The sequence below is a fragment of the Vulpes vulpes genome, chromosome 1 (genome assembly GCF_048418805.1).
Source record: "Vulpes vulpes isolate BD-2025 chromosome 1, VulVul3, whole genome shotgun sequence".
Taxonomy (NCBI): Eukaryota; Metazoa; Chordata; class Mammalia; order Carnivora; family Canidae; genus Vulpes; species Vulpes vulpes.
In genome coordinates this window covers 102,330,475-102,356,854 of record NC_132780.1, presented here as the reverse complement: position 1 = coordinate 102,356,854, position 26,380 = coordinate 102,330,475, and the positions used below count along the sequence as shown (strand labels likewise).

The window sequence follows — 26,380 nt, the reverse complement described above, 5'->3', positions numbered from 1 at the left end:
GACAGCCGAGAAACAGCCATTTAGGAAAAGGGACTTATGCATCTGGAAATCAAGCTTTCCAAAGAAAATTGAGCTTTCCAAAGAGGCAGGCTCAGAGGCAAAGGGGACGGGACGTAGCTTATGCAGGCACCTTCACTTTCCTCCCTTTAGCCAGAATGTGTGAATTACTGTTTTTCTACAGACAGACCTGAGATCACTGAACACAAACGTTACATTGTACAATAATCTCTATTGTGCTTTTCTGAAAAACGCCCTTTTGTGAGGGTGAAAGGTAACTTTCCTCCACGGGAATGCCACATGGCATGGCGCAGTTGAAGCATTCCTGACTTGCTGAGTTTTCGTTCAGGAACCACGTGTCCTCGCTGTGCTGGGGGAAGACGGGGAAGAGCAGGAGGGCAGGACGCTGCTGACCCACAGACACAACTCAGCAAACGGCAGAAACCAGACACGCTGAGCTATGCTTACGTGGCCAGTGCCCACGATGGGAGGTCTCGGAGGACCCAGGTAGGCTGAGCGCCTGCGCAGCTGTGGTAGTGTCTGTTTACATTCAACCCCGTGGATCTTTACACTTCTTCCAGGGAAGAGGCCACGTATGTCTAATCACTGCATAGGCATTCCAAAATTGGGTAACAAAGAACTTTATCCCCTGGCCCTGGAATACATACATGAAGTTTTCAAATAAAATATTAAATCTAGGACTTGCCTCTAAGGGGAACAGTATTTACTGAGAGCTCAGTGTCTGTCACAGGCCGTGTGCTTGTGCTTGCTGGGTCACGGTGTTATCTGTCCAGGTTAATAACCGGAGGAGCCCTCTAAGAAGGTACAATGGTGACCTGAAGTTTACAAAGTTAACACAGATGTGGAGAAGCCAGGCTGGCCTGCACCAGAACTGTCCTTCTTAACCAGGATGCTCTAGGGTTTGCTGACATGTACCAGTCACCCTCGGACACAGGGAGTGAGAGCCCAACTGCAGCAGTGAAGGTGTGAATCAAGTCAGCTGATGAAAGGACACCGTACATGATGGAAACTCCCCCAAAACCATTCTTTCAGCCGTAGGCCTCCAGTCTTCATGAAATAAAATACAGGACATCCAGCATCCCCACCTGGGGCCCTATTGTTGGCATTGACCAAGCTATTTACTACGGAAGCCCTTGCACTCTGAGAAACGGAAGTGCCAGGTAATACAACAACGTATTTTGGTGCTGCCATGTGTGGCCTTTCTAAGGAAATAAACATTGTGAGAACTTAAATAAGCAAATAGGACACGTGCTTATCTGATAATTTAAAGCAGGTAAAAAAGACCTCTACTAGGCAAAATGTCTGAAAGGTTTCAAAGCACTACTTCCACGTTCATAATGTGACAGTAAGGTACCTAAATATCTGACTGACAATAAGTGTATGTAATTCTATAAGTCTCCCGCTGCAAGTATTAATTTGAGGCTTCAGTACATCTTTATTAGTTTCCTTATCTTGTACGTAGAAGAAAACAGGCGTGACCTTCACAGAGGACAGAATTCCAATTATGTTAGGACCAAACATCACAGTTTTAATCAATTAACTCAAGTGAAGTACTAATTGCCCTTATTACACACTTGTAGTCTGACTCTTCTGTAATTATACTTTAAAATACTGATATGCATTTATAAGTGCCTTGGTGACTCCCTAATTCCCAAACTCAAAGAGGATCGCATTTTAATTACTGCATTTCCAAGCAAGAACGTGAACTACAGCAGTACCAGCAGCCTTACTGAAAAGGAGAGGACCCACAGTACCGTTTGAGAAACCCAGAACCTTTCAAAACTGAGGAAAATACTCCCAGCATCCAGCTTAGCTTCTGAAGTTCCTACTGATGAGGATTAAGCATTATTATATGATTGGTAAAAGCTACCTTGCCCATGGCTTTTCGGTGCGATTCCCCATCTTCCCACATGACGGGAGTGAGGCCTTGGCAAGAGGTGAAGGTCATGAAATCCTGCAGCACAAACTGCCAGGAAAGCCTGCTGAGGTTGAGTATCCCTCAGAAGAGCATCTCTGATCTCTAAAGGGACACTACGAATAATGAACTTTCAAAATAAATGTGTTGCCACAGTAAGAGAAGCCAGATGTGCCAAACTCTATTTTCTTATTAAGTCCTTGGAGTAATACGGAGAGGTAAGCAGTGTGATCACTGTCGTCCCTGGAGGTCAAGTGGCTCACCCCAAGTCACACTGCCTCCCAGAGGCAGAACTAGGATCTGAACCAACAGAACCAAAGAGAATGGGCGTGGTGTGCAAGTGTGTGGGAGAGGGAGTAGGAAAGCACTTTGCAGGCTGGGCTTTGGCACAGCCCCATTTGAGAGGGAGGGAGGGAGGGAAGGAGGGAGGGGCAGCAGGACCACGGAGGTTAATGCTTTATTGGCTACTGTTTGGCACTTCACATGTCCACTGTGGACATCAGAGCCTCAGCACCTGTATCCCCTGTGCTACCCTCAGCTCAGTGCCTGGTGCTCTGTACAGGTTGATCTTATTTTGGAGGAAAGTAGGGTATCATTTGCTCAACACAAATTTTAGAAAATAAATCTGGGTTCAAATCTTCGTTCTGACACTTGGATGGATGACTTTTGCCAATTGGCTTTACCTCTCGACCCTTGTTTTCCCGCCTGGAAAACGGAGTAACAACTCCTACCATAGGGCTGTTGCTGAAATCAAGTGAGAAGTGTTTCTTTCTGTGCACCACACAGACAGCTCGACATGGGGTTCTCACCTTCTGTGAGACAGTCTACCACTCAGTACGTACTCATACTTCCTTCCTGCAAACCGGGAGTGGCCTGTGGCTTTTTGATGGTTATACACTGTTTTGCATTTTTTGGTACTGTTTTGAGTCCAACTTATTTCACCCAACAAACATGTAAGCTCTGATAAAGCAGAGATCAGGTCTATCCCTTAAATCTTCCACAATTTTTTTTTTAAGATTTTATTTATTTATTCATGAGAGAGACAGAGAGGCAGAGACAGAGACAGAGGGAGAAGCAGGATCCCTGAAGGGAGCCCGATGTGGGACTTGACCCCAGGATCACGGGCAGACGCTCAACCGCTGAGCCACCCAGGGGCCCAAATCTTCCACAATTCTTAGCACAATGTCAAACATCTATTCATCCATTTACACATTCATTTCTCCACTAGACAGTCTCTGAATTTTTACAGCACGCCAGACGTTGTGCCTGGCGCGCTGTAGAGCAGGGGTAGAGCAAGAAGCAAAATTTGCACCGCCCCTGCCCTCCACGACTGCACGGTTATAAACCGCATGCAGTGTCTTGTAGGAAAAGATTTAATTTAGACTGGGAGAAAGGGTTAAAGAGGCATCATGGAAGACCGGACACTTAAATTTAGGGGGATGAGTGGAATTAGCCAGGCAAAGAATGAGGGAAGAAACTCCTAGACAGAGAGTACAGTCTGTGTTAGGGGCTCAAGTAGGAAAGCACTTTGCACGCTGGGTTGTGCCACAGCCCCATTTGAGTGAGGAGGAGAACTGTGAGAAGAGGATGCAGGCCTCCAGGGGCCCGCACGGGGGCCACATCACACAGGCACATCGATGAGACCAGAGCCTACTCCCAAGGATACAGGGAGCTTCTCAAGGAGACTGACAAGCAGGATGTTGTCATGAATACCACAGTCTATCCTGAGTTTTATGTAAGTAGAAAAAAAAAAATCCAAATACTTAGAAAGTACAACTAGGGCAGACTCAGAGTACATTGTTTTCTCTGCTTCCCACAGACCTTATGACACTCATTTTTCCATTAAAAGTCAGTAAGAAAAAAAATAAAATAAAAAAAAATAAAAAAAAATAAAAGTAAGGTCAAGAAGACCCTGGACTCAAAAGCTAAAATCCAACACTGACCTTACATACAACTTAACGAGCTGATGAACATCTCTAAGATTCTTTGTCCTAATCTGATCCCCCTGTAATATGCACGTCAAACTAAGTGGTCAGTATTTCAGATGCTTTGGTTCATGACATTTCTACTAGAAAATCAAGCATCTTCTAGGTTTCCCCCCCACCCCCTGCCTCCTTACCTGTTTCATAGGACGGAGGGAACCAATTGTTTTCCAGCCACTGAATGCTGTCCAATTTGGGATCTCATTAGGCTCGAGTAAGATTTGTCTTCCTAAGAAATTGGATCCTTCATAAGCTATCCACCTATATAAGAACAGGAAAAAAGAGTACTTAAAAATAAGAAAACAGGAGCAGCCCCAGTGGCCCAGCGGTTTGGCGCTGCCTGCAGCCTGCGGTGTGATCCTGGAGACCCGGGATCGAGTCCCATGTCGGGCTCCCTGCATGGAGCCTGCTTCTCCCTCTGTCTCTGTGTCTATGCCTCTCTCTCTGTGTTTATGAATAAATAAATAAAATCTTAAAAAATATATAAGAAAATAGAATCTTATAAAAAAAATACCTTCTTTTATGCTAGGCTCGTTCCTTAAAACTTTTAGGCTTACAGATTCTTTTTAAGGAAAAAAAAGTGTAATTTTATTTTTTAACAGAAAAGGCAGGAAAGACTAGGTGAAAGCCCATGGCACTGGGGCTTGGATTTGCAATCCAGTAAGGATTCTGGTTTCTAAGCTGGTAAAACAAAGTTCCTGCCAGATCTAAAATTCTGTGTTTCTTTGATAATACTGTCTTTTTCATAACAATTGAGCATACAAAGATGGACCATAACGTCTCACTATTTCCAGTTACACAACACTAGTTTCCTCTCCCACTCCTGGGCTCATCCTCACATGCTCCTTCAGAGCCTCTCTAGGTGGCTCCAGTGACCTCTCAGACACACCTCCTTCTAGAATTTCTCTAAGGCCACCAAGGACAGCTTCAAATTATCCTCAGAAATTCCCTGTCTTGCCTCAAGGCCCAAGCTCTTTTGCAAATCCTTTCAATACCCTCTGGGCCAAGGTAAAGCATGTGGAAGCCTGCAGGGCTTAGAGGGGAGTCCTAAGACCTGAGTGGCCCACAGTCACATCCATCCCTTCACTGACTGACACTAGCTGCTCTCACTCCAAATGGCAATGGTGAAGAGTTGTGACAGTGATACGATGGCCAACAAACTGAAATTGCCATCTGGTCCTTCACAGAAAAAGTTTGCTGAGCCCTGCTTTAAGTGGTTATCACGCTGAATAGCTAAGGGGGACTAGGCTGGGATTGCCAAGAGGATCTGAAATGATCAGGACTCCAGGTCACCACAAACAGTGCTTTCAGAAAGTTAGGTGGGGAAGACGACAAGGTGACCTTGCCTGGGTCAGGACACCCTGCTCCCCACAATCAACATGATCAATGGCAGCACAGATGATCTTCCCTCCAACCCCTCCTGCCTACACAAATCTAAGCCACCAGGTTGGTGCAGAGTCAGGACAGCATGACCATGGAGATGATTCTCTACCTCTCAGCTGTGCAGACTTTTTAAATCAGCAGGGAAATAGCAGTATAAAATCTAGGCGAGACTTTAATATACCACACCTCTCTATATATTAATTTCAATGAATTCCACAGTTGAAAAGGCTTAAAGCTCAACCCTCATTAGAATCACAAATCAGAGATACCAGATAATATGGGGATTAAACAAAACTAGTCACTGAAGGGAGCTGCCTGTGCATGAAGGCATATTCTGAAGCCTAGGAATATCTTTAGACAGCCTTCCCTATTCCTTACTCTGTGTTCCAGTTCTCTTACAGAGAATCCAGAACAGGAAGAGAAGGTGGATTAAGGTCAAGAGAAGAAAGAATGTTACTGTAAAACAGTACCAGTTTCCTACAAAAGACTGAAATAAATCTGGTAAGAAATTTTAACAAGCGAGTCAATAATTATCAGTTCCACAAAGAAATGTAAAGAAACTAGTAAAAAAAAAAAAAAAATGCCATGAAGGTCCTGTATCACAGGGACACAGAATTCAATTCTAACAGACTTAGGTGGTAAATAATACTGGTATATAGTATGGGGATTAGGATGCTGCAAGTAATTTATGTTTAAGAAGCACCAAAGTCAAATGTGTTGAAGAAAAAAAATTAAATTGCTATACATGTGAATAATTCAAAAGCCATGTATTATCATAGTTGACTTAATTTTCAAATCAATTTATATTCTTGGCTTTCTCTTATCTCCAGATATTTATACAAGCAGAGTTGATTATCACACGATTTAAAAGTCCTAAGAAATAAAAACAATCATGTTTATATGAATCATCGAGGGCTGTGCATGCTCTTTTAGTTGAGTTTTGGTACCAAAACAGCAACAGGCAGGAGAAGGGGCAGGCGTACGTGCCCGTGCTCCAGAAACGTCCTGACAGGCAGATCTCCCAGGAAGTCTTCGCATCTTAACCTCCCGGGCAAGGCCTGTTACCATTTTTGTTCTAAATAAATATGCAAGTTCCTACCTAACTTGTGTATCTCATATTGTAAAGTAGTCTCCCCAACTGTGTAACGCAGGCCCACGTACTGCGGACCCACTCTGCCAACCTCAGTGAACAGCAACAGTGGTGGGGGGCCAGGACAGCCCGGATGCTCAGCATGGAAAGTGCCCTGGAACAAGGAGCTCTACTGCCAAGAGGACATCAAATCAAAATAAAACACAGCACTATCCGTCTTACAGTCAGTTGTCTGCAGCTGGCCACAGTGTCAACCGCAGCGGCTGGTTTCATTAGACAGCTCCCGATCGGGAACTGGGCGCGCCTGGTTATGGCCACCTGGTCACCTCCTCAGGGACACATGCTCTACATGCATGGCAGCCCTTTCCTCCCAACCCGCCGCACACAAGAATATACTGGCCTGGTCCAAGGTTCTGGTCTTAAACAGGAGCTACCATTATTACAGTGAGAGAGTAAAGGAGTAATAGTATCTCTGATCATACAACAGCAGCAACAGCGGGGAAATAAAAACCAACCATGCAGCTGTCTCCTACAGCAGAACTGAAGCCGGCCAAGCCCCCGGCCCATACTTACAGTCCACTCTTCACCCACACGGACTGGGTGTAGAAGTGCAGGTCCTTGTTCAGAACGGAGTTCACGGCCTCCTCTAGGTGCAGCTCTCTGCCCTCACAGTGTTCCAGGGCAAAGAGGCTGATGGAGGGTTCTTCAAAAACCTAAGAGCATAGAAAAGCAAAAGCATCACCCTATGCGGTGACCATCCTTCAGTGACCTCCCGCTCAGAATGCCGGCTGCTCTGGACCCCCTGTATTCTTGGACGCACGGTGTTTACCACTCTACCCTCTAGCAATGGTATAGTCAAAACCACCCCAGTGATGTTACATCCTATGTGTGACTTTTGTCCACTTTTTTTTTTGTAAATTAGAATCGAAGTTTCAGAATCGCAATCAATCTCATCATGGAAACGGACATTTGGTTCCAATCCAGGTCTGGTTGTGCTGTGATACGGACATGAGGGTCCTGCCAATGCTTTCGGCTGCTAACAATAAACGTGGGAGGGAATGGCTCCCTTACTTCCCCAGAAAGCCATAGGGGAAGTCACGGAGAACTTGACACTCGATGGCTCTAGGCTCTTAGAAACATTCCTAGGAGGAAGAAAACGGCCTTTTTAATTAAACAGCAACAAAAAGCCAGAATGCACAGGGACAGGAGTGGTGATCTCTACATTAGAGATCTACATTCTTCAACTCCCTGCGTTAAGAGAAGAACAGAATCGATTTTGTCCTTTTTAATGCCTTGGTATACGCAAGACACCATGCTAGAAGACACTTCAGGGATGGGAAGACAAAGCAAGGTGCCAACCTGATGTTCACGGCATTAATAACTAAATTAGGAGAATTGCACAGATGCTGAAATACATTTCTGGGGTAGAAAAGGGTATGATAAGGCAAACAAATGGAATGACTATATACAGAAAAAGATGTGGCTGGGGGCATGGTGGTATGATTCATTATATATAAGGAAACTTGAAGGCAAGATGTGCCTAGAAACTAAGAATTTCTATTTAGGAATGAACATTTTAATGCTGAGGTAGACACACAGGATAGTCCACCAAACATGGGACTGTGTGACCTGGGGCCCAGGGAACAAATCCAGAGTCAGCAGAGTAAGTGTGGGAACTCCCAGCATCTGCAACACGAGCCAGTCAGGGTGGGGAAATGGAGGACAGAAGTGTGCAGGCGAAAGAAGGCTACCAGGAGACGGGAGCCCAAGGGGAAAACACTACAGAAGGAAAAGGGAAAAGAAAGGATAAGAAAGAGTTGTTCGCAGTATCAAATACTGGCTCCGTGCTAAGGAAGAGGGTGGCCGGGCCAAGGCTGCTGCCGTCTGGCCGCCAGGAGGCTGCTGGAAGCCTGGAAGAAAACTCTCTGGGTGGCAGGGAGGAGAGGAGGGTGTGAGGACTGAGGAATGAATGACGAGAAATTGTAGACTGGGTTCCTGGGCCATTTTTCAGAGAATTTTGGTGAAGGGAAGGAAGGTAATGGGCTAGCGGCCCGTGACAAGGTTCGCAGGCACGGTGGAAGGGGACAGTGGGGTGGGATAGAAGGAAGCTGACCCTGGCTGCAGGACGAGAGGGATGGCTCTAGGGATGAGGTGAGCAGTCCAACCCACTGTTTCCCAACAGGTTAGAACCTCTGACTGCAATCGGTCCACGAGGGAAAAGATCACTTCGAAAGGATGAAACACAAGGAAAGACAGACAAGGAACGCCAAAGAAATTTCTATCTCTGTACCCTTCCGCATGGTAGCTATCAGCCAAGAGACCACTGATCATTTCAAACGTGGCTTGTGTGACAAAGGGACTGAATTTAAGTAAATATTAACTATAGTATAAAATTAAATAACCACATGTGGCTCGTGCTATGGTAATGGCTGGTACAGATTCAGGGATCCGAAGACACTTGAAAAGACTAACAAGCACTGTGTGCAGTGAGACCATAAGGTAAAGCATGAATGGGCTGCCCTGGAGCACTGATTTTCCTTCAGTAAACACCATAAACTGGGTCAGGAACAGAAATTCATCTCTAGACACCGAATGACCACAGGCAAGAGGCGGCACCTCTTCTGTTATCTGCAAAATAAAAACTGGAAGCGTCCCAAGGACTGATGGAGGAAATGTCCTTAAAGGAGAAGAGCAGAACCACAGGTCAGAGATGTAGCCAATGGCAGACTCTAAATTACCACCAGTGACTCAAGGCAGACCATCAAAATTCACAGATAAGCCCCTGACTTTATTGTTGGACTTTCTCCAACATCTTCACCCTTAAGCTTTAGATTAAGTTTCAGCTCACCGCTTTACACATCTTCTGGCTGAGTTACTAATTAGTAATTAGTAACTAATTACTAATTAGTTACTAATTAGGCAGACAGGCAAGAAGGCCACACAGGGCTCACAATCAGCACGAGCCACGTTCTCTCCAGGAAAGAGTTTGCTGCGCTTAAGACTCACATGATGTAACTGTTTTAAACTCAAGAGAGAAAAAATTAAAAGCATACTATGAGAATATAATTTGAATGCTAAACAATTATTCTGAGAAAAACAGAGCCTGTGTACATTTTTCTTCCTCCTCTTGCAACATGTCCACAAAGACATTGTTTTAAGACTGCTATTATCACTCAAACTGCATCAAATTCACTCCAGAATTTATTTTTTATTTTTAAAAAATATTTATTTATTCACAAGAGACACAGTGAGAGGGAGGCAGAGACATAGAGGGAGAAGCAGGATCCATGCAGGAGGTATAATGTTGGACTCGATCCTGAGACTCCAGGATCACGCCCTGATCCAAAGGCAGATGCTTAACCACTGAGCCACCCAGGCATCCCTCACTCCAGAATTTAAAGACAATCTAGCAATTCTGTATCTAGAAATGTATCTTTAGGAAACAATGTAAAATTTGATGTCTGGGATGGCAGAAGACAGGTTTTAAAAATGGTGAGGCAAGGAGATGGAGAATAAAATTACAGAAAATGACTGAGACAGCATTTTTTTATGAGTTTATATAAATCAGTAAAAATACCCCAGTGCTTCATTAACAACAGGATATCATCATGTGGTCCAATCTATCAGACTTTTCATCTGAGAACATCTATTACTTCCAAGCTTAAAGTCATCTACCCTCTAGAAGTTTGATATATATATTTAACTGGATCTTTCTCTACTTAAACTGTTTAAATTTAAATGGTTTTAATTTATAAACTTAAATGTATAAATGCACTTGATTTATAAATGTATTTAAAGGTTAGGAAGGTCAACATAAGTGCTAATGTGGACAGGATGGTGCAGGGTGGTGGATAGGTAATCAGTCAGAAAGAACACTGAAAAAATTACTTTAAATTTATTTTTTCTGATATATTCTGCAGGCATGAAAGTAGGAATATAAACTATTAATAGTCTTCAAAACTGCACACAATAGAATAAGCTGAACTTTGCAAAGATAACAGAAAACACAAGAATTTAACTACAATTTGAACTCTACAAATGTCTTGGCCTCAGTCCATGTTAACTTAGGAGATGGCCAACCATGTGGGGCCACAGGCTCTTCTTAGGTGTCAGCAGTAACAGGACATTCCTGCTGGGTCAAGTCTAAGCCAGGCAAAGATCAGACAGTTTCTAAAAGGAAGACGTAGTTAAGAAAGAAAAGGAAAGCTTGAACAAATTGTATTAAAAGAACTTTTGATAAGAATAAAAACCCTCTGTCATCCCTCTTAATCTCATCAGCTAAAATACATTTAATTTATTCATTTTAAACAGTATTTTTAAAAAATTTTATTTATTTATTCATGAGAGACACAAAGAGAGAAAGAGAGAGAGAAAGAGAGGCACAGAGACATAGGCAGAGGGAGAAGCAGGCTCCATGCAGGGAGCCTGACAACATTTTAAATGACAATACTAGTAATAGCTAAGATGTATAGCACCTTCTTATGTGTCAGGCATTATAGATACATATATCCACCTACAACCCACTATCCATAGTTCTGAAATCCCAAAAGCTCTAAAACCCCCTTTCCCCCTAATTCAATTGGCAACAGAACCTGATCTAAGTGGAAGGTTACCTATATTTCTCCAATATGTGTAGATACAGATTTTGTACAGTAACGGGAATGTGTTTAACTATGAAGGTGCTACCTAGAAGCCTTTGGGAGTGTTTCCTTAAAGGCTATATGTAAAGCATACCACTGTTTAAAAGGGGAAAAACCCCAAATTCCAAGATACATTCAGATCAGGGGATTGTGATTTTATTCATTATTTAATCCATACAACTTCCCATTGAGGTGGGTGCTATTTTTATCTCCACTTTACAGATGAAGAATAAAGGCACAGGGGACAGTAAGTGGAAGAGCAGGCATTTGAATCGAGACCGTATGACCTCGGAGGCTGTGTTCTTAACCCCTACACTGTGGCACTAACATATTCTAAATAACCAGTAATTTTAATGTAGAATATTTCTAATTGGCATATGTGATGCTGTCTGGAGCGCTTGACTCCAATTTGCTCAACTGGGGAATATATATGACCCTTATTACCTCCCCTTTTGGCTTAAACAGTGTGTCCGCCATCTGAGTTTAAAGTTCCGAGATCCTGGTGCGAGTACTCTGCTAGAAGGCCCACATTTATGTCACCATATTTTTAATATAATTGGATGATTTTTTAAATGTCACTGATTTTTTACTTAAAAAAAAAAAAACAACAACTGTAGGGCAGCACGGGTGGCGCAGCAGTGTGGTGCAGCGGTTTAGCACCACCTGCAGCCCAGGGCGTGATCCTGGAGACCCAGGATCGAGTCCCACGTCAGGCTCCCTGCATGGAGCCTGCTTCTCCCTCTGCCTGTGTCTCTGCCTCCCTCTCTCTCTCTCTCTCTGTGTCTCTATAAATAAAAAATAAAATTAAATTAAAAATTAAAAAAAAACTGTAGACCTTTATTTTGGCAACTGTATAGTCCTTTGAGTTTCAAATCATCATTTAAATGGGAAAGGTATTGATAGTACCTCAGGATTACATTAATTGGTTAGATTCTAAATATAACATACACCTTTCAAAATATTCAGCAATCAGCCACTGAAAACAGCCTTATCTGTACGGCCTGATAAGCATGCTTCATCTCAATCTTTGCTGAATGAACCGTGGCTAAAACACTAAGTACAACGGAAACGGATTTAAAAAAAAATAACCATAATGCATACCTCTAATTCCACTGCAGAGCAATACCAAACAATGTGCTGGCAAAAAAGTTATGTGAAATGAAACAAATTTAACAGAAGGCTCATTAACTTCTCATTAGACTCTAACCTAGAATCTTTTAAGTTCAACCTATTAAAAACAGAAACATAAAAATTCCTTCACCCTATCAGGTTCACAGTAGCCTTGATCTTGCAATAACAAGTACTATTGTCTGTGAGCTGCTCAATTACTCAGTGCTTATCATCAGCTCATGGCTACACATGTATTGGCATGCTTAAACCTCACATTTTATTAGATGAGAAAGTTGAGGCTCCGGGTAATCAGAAATCAGAAAACCAGGGCCACTCAGCTAGTAAGTAAGGGTCTGTCAGGCTCCTGGACCAAATTCCTCACCAGTGAATTATAATCCTCCTCAGAGAACGGCTTTCATTTGGCTTAGAAAATCGGTTTCATTATAGATCCACCTTTCTAATTCTTTTTCTCTTTAAAAAAATTTTATGACATATTTTAGAAAGAATAATGTATAGATAACTATGTACCCAATACCCAAAAGGAATATATTTTATTATATTTGCATTAAATTTTATAAGTCCATAAAAGGTAACAGGTACAGTTGAATCTGAACCTCTCCTTCTCCATAAAGGTCACCACTGTGAAGATGTAAAATATGAAACTACGAACTGGAAGGCTTCACTAATGGTTATGCATCCTTTGTTTTTATTTTATTTTTTAAAGGTTTTATTTATTTGACATTGAGAGAGCACAAGCAGGAAGAGCAACAGGAGGAGGAGAGGGAGATGCAGACTCCCCACTGAGCAGAGAGCCCCATGCGGGGCTGGATCCCAGGACCCTGGAATCATGACCTGAGCCAAAGGCAGACGCTTAACTGACTGAGCCACCCAGATGCCCCGCTCCCCAACCTTTGTTTTTAAATATCACTGACATGTATCTTGCAGTAACATCCTTTAGCAATACATGGATCTCCCTTTTTCATCCATCAATGCTGCAACGAACACTCTGACTCTACTACCCTGCCCCATGTAACTGATATTCCTTCCAAAAGCTGTGTAGGAATAATCCCATTTCTTTGCCACCCAATCAAACCTTAGTGATGTCAGACATTCAAATGTTTGTATCTAAAGTAAGGTATTATTACCTAATTGTTGTTTTATTGTGCATTTACTTGATCACTAGTGAGGTTTAACACTTTTTGCGTATCCTTAGCCATTTTTCTCTCTTCTGTGAATTGCCTATTTGTGTCCTCTTGCTAAGTTCTGAAATAGGTTGTTCTCTTTTCTCTATTGATTTGAAAGAATTCTTTTTTTGATTCTGTACACTAAATCTTCACAGGTTGTATAAGGGCTGCAAGATAATTAATATTCCCCAACCTCTATACCCGATTCCCCATTCACATCCTAACCCCTGGAACCTGTAAATAAATTACCTGATGTGGTAAAAGGGACTTTGCAGATGTGATAAAGAATTAAGAATCTTGAGGTGGGGATATTAGGCTTGATTATCCAACAAGGTCTAATATAATCACAGGGGTCCTTATAAGTGGGAGGCAGGAGGGTCCGAGATAGGGGACAGAGAGAACTGGGGGTGATACTCTTTGAGGACAGACAGTGGCCATGAGCCAAGGAATGCTGAAGCCCCCGGAGATGCTTGAAAACTTAAGGAAACAGATTCTCCCCTTAGCACTTTCCAAAAGGGATGCAGCCCTGCCAGCCTCTTAATTTCACCACACTGAGAGCACGCAGACCTGACCTCTAGAAATGTAAGCCAGTTTGTTGTTTTAAGCATCAAAGTTTGCAGTCATTTGTTAACAGCAGCAACAGGAAATGAACGTCCTTGCCTTTTACGTTTCTCTTGCTGATGAGCACATCCGGTTTTAAATCCATCCTACTCCAGCATCGTTAGGTGAGTTTCCCTATTTTCTTCCGAGTTTGCTTTTCCCATTTAGGTCACCATGGTCCACCTGGGACTTATTTTTGTGTTTAGAGTAAAGCAAGATTCTAACTCTTGTCTTTTTCCACATAAAGAGCCAACTGTCCCGACTAGTTCATAATTACAAGGTCATAATTATCCCAACTATCATGCTACTTTGGTCACCTTCCAATTCCATTCATTATTCACATACGTTAGTCTCCATACAATCCGGTTCCCCTGTTCCGTTGTCTCTCCTTGCACCAATACTCACAATCTTAATTATTATTGCTGTCTAGTGCAATATCTATTGGTAGGACAAGTGATCCTGCCTGTTGTTCTTAAAAATTATCTTGGCTAACTTTCGATCTAGAATTCCAAATCTAGAATAAGCTGGTCATGTAAAAATTATCTTGGCTAACTTTCGATCCCTGTCTTTTCCAAATCTAGAATAAGCTTGTCCATCCCACCCTAAAAAGACACTCTCCTAGAAAGACAAAAGATTCCATGAGCATTTTGCCTGAAATTGTATCAATTTGGAGAGGACCACAGCTTCACAATATTGAGTTCTCAACATATGAAAGGTTATTATATCTCTTCATCTTTTATGCCCTTCAAAAAAGTTTTTTAAATAATTTCCCCCATAAGGACTTACTTGCATTGTGTTAGATTCTTAAGTACCCTGCAGTTTAACTGGTATTTACCTTATATCCAGAAACTTTTTAAAACTTCGTATTAACTCTTACAATTTTCTGTACATACTTTGACAATTTTGTTCTTCCTTTACACGTTATTTTTTCCCCCTTTGGTTTTAATCTTATTCAAGTGGCAAGGACTCCAGAATAATACTGAATAGAAATGGTGATAGTAGAGATCTTTGTCTTCTGCCTGAAGGGAAATGCTTCAAAGGTCTCACTAGGAAGTGTGATGTTTACTCTGCAGGGCTTTGCTGGCCTTTATTATTAAAATTTACACAAGTGTTAATACTATTAACTAAATACAGATTCAGCTGGAAAGTTTAATAGTAACCAAACTCTTCTACACTTTATGAATTCATTACTTCCTTTCATTCTGCAGCTGGATTTACAGTCTTCTACTATTTATAGCTGTGTCCCTTATTCAGCACCCTTGCACTGACCTGCCAATTCTTACCCTACCTCGTCATATCATTTATGTCATCAAGGTTATAATTTCATTTGAAACTTTTCCTGCAGCCTCTTGTTACAATGTTTCTTTTGCTTTGCCTGCTGATAGCTGCCAGGATTGGATTATTACTTCAAAGGAGGCCAACTTCCATGCCAGGCCACCATGGAGACACTAAAGAAGCAAGGAGCAGAATGCTGCTCCCATGGAAACACAATAAAAGCAGGTTACCCCACACACTACTGGGCCAATGCTTGCAGCATTTACGTGGGCTCCCCACTCACCTCCAGCTCCTAACCAACAGTTCTGGGGACTGTTACATGGCATAGCCTTCCTGAGAGCTAATGTACTATGTTATTCCCTCAGATCATATGAGTCCTAATACTAGATATCCTGTTTTTCAGGTCCAATTAGAAATAGACCCAGGATGTTTATTTGTAACAGAACTAAAGGCTGTCAAAGATTTGAAAATACCTGTTCTAACAGTTTCTTTACAGATGAGTTAACTGAGGTACAAATAAATGAAGTGGTTTACCCAATGTCACATTAGTGGGAAGCAGATCTATAAACTATGCTCCCGAGGTCCTTGCGCTGCAATATGACTGCAATTATCCATGGACCTCTAGAATGTAACGTATGTCTAGACAAATAGAAATCAGCCTGAAGCAAGCTGTCATTTGCAAAACCTACTGATTTTGTATGAAAATGAAGTCTTTAAGACTCCTCAATATTATACCATTAAGACTAACAGTAAGTCACAGTATGTCTGGAAATGCCAACTACAGGCAACACCTTTAGAATTCTTCAGTTGTCACTAATTAAAGCAAAATCAAGGGGTTAGCTCCTATACATATGTAAAGTCAACCTGACAGAAACATTTCCCAGAACTAATCCAGGATCCCAATGGACTATGGCTTACACGGTAGTATTAACAAATCCAGAGAAAAAAGCCAGGGGAAAGGTGATTGAATCAGAGAAGCAGAATAGGTGGAGTGTGTCAAACATTTTCCAGGGAAAGATGACACAGAATTTGGAGAATGCAACTGTGACCCTCACAAGTCTCTTTTGTGGGGAATGTTAGCTGAGTAAAGTAATTTCAAGATACCTAACTTTATTTTACCTAAAGCTTACTTATGCTCAACAAATAACCTTCTGAAGACTAATTCAGTTTCCCCTGTTCTTCTAGAGAGAGGGAGAGAGGGAGAAAGAGAGAAATGCTCAGGACAGAATTCTCAAGCATTCCAGCCATGAGAATCCACCTGTTACAGATTACTGTATTGACCTAGTTCACATATCTATCTCCTAGGTCTGATCAACTCACCAAGAAAATGCTACTTGTTAAGGCCTCTTCATGGTCAATCTGGGTATCTCTGCTGGGATGCCCACCCTCACCACACATTTCCTCCATTTCAAACCCAAACCTACTGCCTAAATGTACCTTTGACAAAGGCTTTTCAAAGATTTAAAACACACCATGTGAAGGTATTATGAAGACAAATGTGTGCCCTTAAGAAACAATATATTCTTTAATCAGTTCTTGGAGTGAAAAGGAGATTAATCTAATCTAATCTAATCTTATCTATCATCTGGGGACTGGTCCTTCCCAAGAGACATCTTCACTTACACTGCCATGGTTCCATAGAACAAAATAGTGACCAGCGACTGCACAGTAAAATATAAAAACATTTTTTCTATTTCCATTCTTAATTATTGACTTTTTTCGTGAATGTATAAATTTAATTCTTCAAAGAAAAAAATAGTAATACTCTATTAATTCTGTTTCTAAAACACCCTCCCTAGAAATTTAGTTGGTTTAGCTTTTTGAATTAGATAGAAGTCCTGCAAAATCTTTTCAAGATGGTACTTTCATATTTAGAACTATGTATTTTGCTTTCAGTTAACACCAAATCAGTATCTGTCTGCTGGTCTGACCTCAAAAATTGCTAAGAAAATTCCTTTCCTAGGAAATGTGGACTGCTTCAGTCAATACTTGGGAGAGACTGACTGGACCACAGTCTTTTTTTTTTTTTTTCCTCCACTGGTTTTTGTCCAAGAGACAGGAAGTATCAGTAGTCACTTAGTCTTTCCCAGTTGGTGTCTAAAGGGCCACTGTGAGAGACCACAGACTGTTTCTATTCTCGTTCCTCACCCAAGACTCTATTCTTAGCTTGATACCAAGAATACTCTATCCAGGAATGTCTTGTGAAATAAGACTACATTGCTTAGGTTGGGATCAAAGTTTCTGAGTTGATCATCATCTTTGGGGTGTGCCCTGGTTGAAAAGGTCTTACTCATACCATTATGCAGAGCTTCAAATCATCTCTGTGTAAACTTCTGCTTTGACCAAATGCTCCAAGGGAATGATCATAATTAGATATTTTGAAAATATCCCAGATCCTCATTGCTTCCTCTGCATCTTATAAACATGGAGCACTGATGCTGTAAAATACTGATCCTGTTTTGCTCCAATTTAAAATCCTGAGTAAATATGGCAGAAAGGAGAAACTACTTACTCTATAAATGTGGGTCTCTAAGGTGACCCAGGTAACTCTGCACACACCAGGCAGGAAATCCCTAGTTCCCCCAAAGGTTTGAAATCAGTACCAGCGGTCATATCAAGACGCATACCATAAAGTTAACACTGTACACCTGAGTAGCAAATTGTCATGTGATTTATTTTGTAGAATAGTAAGATGATCAGGTTATTATTTTTATCAAGCAGCTGCAACAATTATAGCCACCATTTTAAGCTAATTAACTGCTAACATGCTCATCATGTGCTGGGCATTTTATAACCATTACCTCATTCGATATTTCAATGGTCTTATAAAGTAGTATTATTTTTCATAGATGAGGAAACTGAGTAACTTTACTAATGTCTCCAAAATGGTTAAAGTACCAACCTGGGATTTAAAGCCAGGTCTATATGTATTCTAGCTCCTGCGTTCGGAATTCTTGCTTAAAAAAAAAAAAGAAAAAAAGAAAAAAAAAATCACTGGACACCTGGGTGGCTCAGTGGTTTAGTGCCTGCCTTCAGCCCAGGGCATAATCCTGGAGTTCTGGGATCAAGTCCCACATCAGGCTCCCTGCATGGAGCCTACTTTTCCTTCTGCCTGTGTCTCTGCCTCTCTCTCTGTGGGTCTCTCATGAATAAATAAAAATAAAATCTTTAAAAAAAAAAAAAACCCTACATTTTTGGTTCAATTTCATGGTGAATCCCAATTTTACAGTATGTGAATAAATGATTCATATTTTTATATTTACCCAGTATCACTTCTTCCAACATCACACCTTTCATGGTAATTAAACTAGAGAAGAAAAAGTCTTGTAATTATGCATTCAAACAAAGTACTTACATAGTCAATGGGCTTGAGAGATTTAACTCTAGATGTTGGGCAGCCACAGGAAGTAAGATCAGCATAGAGGCCTTCTTCTAACACACACTGATTACAAGAATTGTCCTCTTGGTAGTACAGGATCCAGCTTAAAAACAAGCAGTGAGACATTAGTCAGATTGCATTGGTTGGCAGTGTGGGCTCATCATCATGCTGTGGGAACTGGGGGAAGAGTAGGACATGAAAGTCATGGTTCTGACCAGCAGCAAATTCGCAGCATCAGTCTCAAGCCACAGCTACCACTATCATTTACCGACTGCTTACCATGTGCTAGACATAGGTTAGGTACTTTACCTAATGTATCCTTATTTTTACAGGCAACAAAATGAAGGACTAGAAAGGTGATTTGCCCAAGGTCTCCTCAACTGTTAAGTAAGGGAGCTAAAATCTGAAACAAGATACCTACTTTAGGCTTAAGACATTTGCTTCATTTCCTGCCTTCCAGTACAAAACCCTGGGATCAGATTATAATGATTATTAAGCACTTGAACAGATGAGAAATTCTTTTAGGAAAAAAAAAATCACTTGAATCCTTATTTAATGATGGGCTTGCCATCAGTCTAGGTAGGGGAGGGCAGAAACTAGACTCTTGAAATCACACCACAGTATGTAAAATCTGCCACCTGTACACCTGCTAATGGAGATTTTTATTTATTTATTTATTTATTTATTATTTATTTATTTATTTATTTAGATTTTATTTATTTATTCATGAGAGACACACATACAGAGGCAGAGACACAGGCAGAGGGAGAAGCAGGATCCATGCAGGGAGCCTGATGTGGGACTCGATCCCCGGACTCCAGGCCCAGGCCCTGGGCTGAAGGCGGCCCTAAACCGCTGAACTACCCAGGCATCAAAGATTTTTTTTAAAAAGAAATAAGCCCACTAGAAACTTTGATGGTGATTATCTTAGATATATCACTCATCAAAAGTTTGGTTAGGAAATGTCCTTTCAGATAGGAGAAGCCCAGGGGAGAAATTAACCAGGTATTAGGACATCACTTCCAGTCCCTACACTCAAGACCACCAGAACTGTACTCTTGCTCAACCAGGTTAACTCTGGGTAAGCACACCAAGGCTTTGTGACATTATAATTTACTGCCAAATCTTCTATGTAATTAGGTACTTTATCACGTTTTCAGTGTGTCATATGCATCATTTATTTAGTCCTTATTAAAATCCTTTGAGGTAGGTACCATTATTGTCCCTCTTTACAGATGAAAAAACTGATTCTGATAGTAATCCAATTTGTTTAGGGTTATGCATCTATGAAGTGGTGGAACTGGGCTGAAATCCAGGTCTGCCAAGCACTCCAGGTACTTAATCAAGTGCCAGGGTTCCTGTATTCTTTTATTAAACTGCAGTATAATAAACTACACACACACACACACACACACATATATATGTATGTATATGTATATATACATACATATATATGTGTGTGTATATATATATGTGTATATATATATATATATCATGTATGTTCCCTACATAAAGTGAACATATGACTAATTTGTCCTGGATTTCAGTGTCAAGAAAAAACACTTTCCTCCAGAAAACCTTCAATACTTCCCTTTATGAGAAATGAAAATATATTTTACAAAATAATTTCTTTTATCTTAGTGGAGAAGAAAGTCAGAGCCAAATACTAGTAACAAAATTATTTCAGGTGCCCGGTATACATTTCTCTCCCACAAAAGGTTTGCAGAAAATTTAACTTATTGGGTCCTATTTTATGTGTTTTAATATTATAAAACCCTTGTATCCTTTTCAAAAGTATAAAAATAATAATATACACAGCTAAGTTCAAACTAGTAAGAGCTATAGAAAATCCAGGAGGGAAAGACTGGTGGAATTGTGGTTAATCAAGAAGGTTGACAGAGGGAAGGGAGATGGACTGGTCCTTAAAGATATACATGGTTTAGTATTAAATGGGGCTGTGAGCCTACATACCTACAGGAGGCCAGGCAGGTAATATATGTGAGCAGTATACCAGGTTAAAAGAAAAAACAAAACAAAACAAAACTGGGAATATATCCGAAGGTACACTGGGATCATATATGCCATTTACTCAACACTAGCTAATTACTGCCAAAGGTGCTTCTCAAAGTTTTCAAATCTTCTGATTTTCCTTAAGAGGTGAAAAATATTAATGAAAATATGAATATTTTCATATTCCCCTGAATGAAAATATTAATGCATACATTTTTTAACACAGTGTGTAGGCCTAACAAATAACATCTGCTGGCAAGCTTTACCTGAACCCTAGAGCCTTTCATATAGAGCAGGGGGTTAGCAAAATACAGCCTGTGCGCCATCTGTTCCACCTCCAGTTTTTATACAGATCACAAGCTGAGACTGCTTTTCACATGCTTAAAGGATGTTTAAAAATTAGAAGAAGAGCTTGTGATATGTGCATATGCTATGTGATTCAAATTTCAATGTCCATGAACAGTTTCCACTGAAACACAGTCATGCCCATTGATTTATGGGCGGCTTTTGTGCTCCTAAGGGCAGTGTTGAGTAGCTGGGAATAGAGCCTGTATGGCTCACAAAGCCAAAAATCCTTACTACCTGGCCCTTACAGTCAGGTGTGCTGACTGACCCCTGGTACAGAGAGTGAGGCAGAAAATACTCAGCGGAGTAAAACGTGAGACGGGGAAAGTAGGGAGACAGTGTTAAGGGTAGAATGGGGAATGGGTGGAACAAAGGACACTAGCTGGTGGTAAATCCTGGAAAAAGAGGCATTTAAACTTGATCTGACTGGTACTAGAGGATGACTGTGGAATTCACAGCAGAGTAATATAAATAGTAAACTGGATTTGGGAACAAATAACTGGGCTATGACTGGTTTGTGCTAAATGGTGGCAGTAAGATAATACTGGAGTGGAGTGAATACAGAGACTGAAGGTCCTCAAGTGGAGAACAGATTCAAGAGGAAAAGGAGAACTGACAATGCAAGTTATCTTGAAGAATGAACACAGAGGTTCTGGATACTTGAAGCAGACCTACCACTGAACTGCACACTTTAAAATGGCTAAAATGGTAAACTGTATTTTATGTGTATTTTACCACAATAAAAAAATTGTGAAAATATGTATTAGCCTTGGGAATCACATACAGTTCATTTACATCTGAAAAAGATTCAGTATACGGCTATAACTCAAAGAACAAAAGATTTAATTTAAATTTATTAAAATTTGGGGATCCCTGGGTGGCTCAGCGGTTTGGTGCCTGCCTTTGGCCTAGGGCGTGGTCTTGGAGTCCCAGGATCAAGTCCCACATCAGGCTCCCTGCATGGAGCCTGCTTCTCCCTCTGCCTGTGTCTCTGCCTCTCTCTCTCTCTCTCTCTCTCTCTCTCTCTGTGTCTCTCATGAATAAATATAAATAAAAATAAATAAATAAATCTATTAAAATTAGTTTAAAGTTTTAAAAAAATGACTAAAGAAATCCTGGGTCTGACATTGGTGTGTGATGTTGGGAAGCCCTAACTCTGAAATCAGCAGTCTTCATCTATGAAATGAGATTGATACATACTTTAAACAAAATTTTTTAAAAATTAGGAATAATAGGTCTCATCTGGAGAGCAACACTAGTTTTATATAGCATTCTATTATGCTATCCAATAAACATACAATATATGTATTCAAAATATTTAGGAAATAATGTAAGATAACAGTGAGAAAATAAAATGACCACAATGCTCCCAAAGTTAGCCAGTCAGCATTTTTTTCCTCTGTATTACACAATGGCTCATAGTCCAAGTGAGGCAAAATTACTCTAGGCTAATTAGCAGTTGACCAATGACTAAAAGACTTTTTTTAATTCACTGTGAATACAAATAAAAAAAAGTTAAATCTCTGCAACTTAAAGGAAATTTAATTATTAAACAACAGAAAACACTCAACAAGCATACTTACCAACCCCGAAGAACTTTAAAAGAATATGGTGTGAATGAAGTCAAATCTGAAGTTTCTTCTGTAAAATCTACACATTCACCTTGGAATCCTGGTTTACTGAATGCTTTGAGCTAGGAAAACAATAACACAATTTAATGGAAGACAATTGACAATGATCACAAAAGCAAATGAAAATCTTTTATTTCCTCCTGTATTTGTAAAAAATTCAGCAAAATTGGGGAGCTTGGGAGGCTCAGTCAGTTAAGTGTCCAACTCTTGATTCCAGCCCAGGTCATGACCTCAGGGTCCTGGGATTGAGTGGATATTGGGCTCTGTGCTCAGCGGGGAGTCTGCTTAGGGATTTCTCTCCCCCTCCCTCTGCCCTCCCTACCCTCACACTCTCTAAAATAAATATTTAAAAAAATTCAGCAAAATGTTAGTGTTTTTATCTACTACCAATGAATTTTTATTAAGGATGATATTCTCTTTAAACTCCCATTTTTTGTTTTCTTACCCATTTCCAGGAATGTCACTATTTAATTACCATTTTCAACCATCTTTTGCACCGGATTCTGGGCACAGAGGCCCACAAAACAACTCTGTAAGATTAATCAGGATCCCTTCTCCATTAAAATGTGGTCCCCGCCCACTGTATCAAACAATTATTATCCCCCGTGCTGAGACTACATGTATACAATAAGAAACAATTTAGTGCTAAATATGAAGGCCATTTCAGTTAGTATAAGCCTTTTCTCTTCCCAAGTCTTGCTGATCCAGTTAATAAAAGGTTGAAGAAGAGAGCACGAGTGTATGCCAGTAAGTGGGCCTGAGAGAACACAGGAACAGATGGCAGAGAAGATAATGACGACAAGATTAGCAGAAGATTCATGGTGAACAAAGAAAGATATCCACAGCATGTATTTCAGCTAACGGACTCCTGTTCACTATTAAGAACATCTTAAATATAGAGCTTATAGTTATGGACAACCACATTTATACTTTAGTCCTTTTTGTCAAAAAAATCCAAGAAATCTCAAACTGTGATTTGCTTCAGAGCAGAGACACAATAATCTGCAACTCTAGCGGCCTTGGATCTATACAATAGGGAAGAAAAAATTAATGAGCCCTATAAATATTTCAAAATACATTGGAGCCTTGAAATAACACAGCCCACAGGTTCGCCATGCACTGACAGGCCCTCATTGTAACAAATGCATCACACACTGAGCACTGGGCAGCATTGTCCTTTTCCTCGCTCATGCTGTATCAAGAACAAGGCTTCTTTGAGCCACTGATGTTTGCCTCCTTCATCTTCCCGAGAGTCCTCTTAGGGGGTGATAGCCTCTGAGTTCTGAGGAACTGCTTCTTGACTATCTCCTTCTGTTCTTCCATCAAACACCAGCAAAAATCAGGGGAGAAAAAAAATCAGGGGAGAAAAAAAATCAGGGGAGAACCAACTCCCCTGGACCAACTATGGCTTGTACAACGTGACTTCCTATTGTGAAACCAGTCTGCATTTGAAGCATTAAAAACACTAAGGGACTCCCTGCCTTAACGAGGTATGACCCAGCAAGTTTCTATCACCATCCTTCTGGTGGATACAGGGGGTAGCAACAAAAAGGAGTCCAAAATGATATAGACTTCTAAAACAATTCCTCACATACGAACAGCTCTATGGGTCCAGGGAAACTGCCTCTAATTTCCTTGGTAAGAACACACAGTCTGGTTGGTCATTTTTCAGACTAAAAGTCCTAATTTAAACGCTTTTAAAAAGGAGACAGAAATAAATCACAATTTAACTTCCAAAAATGCAGGGTAATTTCTTTTATGTGCAAATGTTATCTTAATTCACAATTAAGAGCTGGAAAAGCCACATGAGAACAGAGGTCACAGCTTTCTTGTTTACCCTGCATACACCCAGTCTGTTATACTGTTATGTTGCTGAGCTTGAGATTTATACTTCATTATTTCACCATGAAATCCTGAACAACTGACAATGCAAGCTAAGCACATTTTGGACAGTATATATAGTAGCCAACTTTGGTGGTTAGTCTGTCTTCATACTGAGGAGTATTGATTAAAATACACACAGACAAATACACGCAAACATACACTTGTCATAAAGTACCTTTTGGATTTAATGGGTTGAGGCTTTGCCCAAACTGAAAAACCAGGCTTAATGTTGTTCTGAGCTTTTTAAAATTTTTACTCCCCAAGTAAGATATAGTAAGTACCATATGGTTCACCCCAAGTTTACTCAGAAAAGTAATGTCTCATTTTGATTACCCTATAAATGCTTTAGAATTCCCATAACGTTCTGAGAATGGTCCATGCAGAAACCAGTTCTGTGCTTGTTAATTATAATAATTAATAATAATTAAATTGTGATTTCTACTTTTAGTGAAATTAAGTAACAGTGCCTTGGTAAATCTCAGCCCTGGAAAAAGCGAGGTGGATAAAATCACTACTCTGGTTTCCTTTCCAGTTTCCACCAGCCTCCCAAATGGAATTATATGGATACACACACCCCCACACACAGTGTACCACTGTACTGCAGTGCCAACTGCCTTGTCACATTATCTTACTTCTTTGAACTACTGTTTCAGACAGAAACCATCACTACTTTATGATGAACTTTCTGCAGAAATACTATTTATTATGTACTTTTCATTTATGATATACATGAATAAATGCAATAGGTCTCTAATCTGACAATCTGAGAACTCAAAATTTTAATTACTGACCAAAAACACATAAGTTGTGCTCAATTTATTTTACAATATAAGAATAATTTTTAATGTAATTTTATGTATTCCAATGCTAAAATAATTTCTATGAGAAACTTTCTATCCTACCTAGACAAGACCTTCTGCAGCCCTTGGGCCTCCCTCACACAAACGTGCTTATTGTTAAACAAAGAATAGTCTTGTTTATATCAGCTTCTATTCTCCTATTATATCACAAGTTCTCATAATGTAGTGTTATGTACTCCTCACATCAAATACTACACAATAACTTTACTTCTCTGATTACTCATAGAGCTACTTAGAAAAGTGGCTCTTTCCTATTTCTGGTCTTTAAATTCTATAAAAATGATCTATAAAAATGATTCTATAAAAAAACACCACAAGTGTTTTCCTCAAATACTCCTGAATCTTATGGATATTTTCCTAAAACCTAAAACTGTGACTTTCTTGTCCCCCCCACATGTTAACTGTGAAAGATTCTGTGTCTACTACAAAATTCCATGTGGCCAAATTATCCAATACAAGAAAATATTCACTCTTTTTTCTCAGCTAGGATCATGTATAAAATGAAAGAGATGCTCAATATTCAAAGAAATTAACACTTCTAATAATATTTGCAAATAGACCTGAAAAATATTCTAGGGGAAAAAAAGGTCCTTAGTTGTATCAAAGGGTATAACTGGTTGGAATTTCTAGAGAAAGGTGCCTGACTACAACTTCCCTGAAAACTAAACTCACTTTTATAAAATGTAAGTGAGATGTCTGATCCACTAAGATAAAGAGGTGATGACATTATGAACATAACCAATATTCTGTTTGTTTTTGTTTTCTTTGGGGGGGGGGGAAACAAAAACAAAATTAAATGCCAGGTGCTAATATGAAAAACTATACAATGATGCTGTATAATTAGCAATTAGACTTGGTGATTGATCTTCAGCCACAGAAAAAACAATAATCTTCTTAATTAAAAGTGTTTTGTGTCCAAATAAGACCTGTATCATCATAATATGGTGACACATCAGAAATAATATATTTATTAGAGTAGCACTCATGGTATATATTTATCTCTATATACATATACATTCTGGCTTTTCCCTTCTTAGGTTGCTGGAGGTTCTCTTTAAAATCACCAGCATTAAA

General features: G+C 40.2%; 1 protein-coding gene and 1 long non-coding RNA gene across 2 annotated transcripts in view; one reads left to right on the top strand and one right to left on the bottom strand.

Moving 5' to 3' along the window:
* The window catches only part of CRYBG3 (crystallin beta-gamma domain containing 3), a 103,612-nt gene that overhangs the window by 3,454 nt on the left and 73,778 nt on the right, over positions 1–26,380 (bottom strand). Inside the window, exons 16-19 of the mRNA XM_072721223.1 lie at positions 22,515–22,624; positions 18,553–18,679; positions 6,962–7,101; positions 4,053–4,176 (exon numbers count right to left, since the gene is read on the bottom strand). Coding sequence (XP_072577324.1) covers positions 4,053–4,176; positions 6,962–7,101; positions 18,553–18,679; positions 22,515–22,624 — 501 coding nt within the window. The remainder of the gene's footprint in view (positions 1–4,052; positions 4,177–6,961; positions 7,102–18,552; positions 18,680–22,514; positions 22,625–26,380) is intronic.
* Positions 347–13,585, top strand: LOC140593954 (uncharacterized). Its single transcript, XR_011994448.1, has 3 exons — positions 347–504; positions 5,689–5,799; positions 12,863–13,585. It is a non-coding gene; the product is annotated as an uncharacterized lncRNA (long non-coding RNA).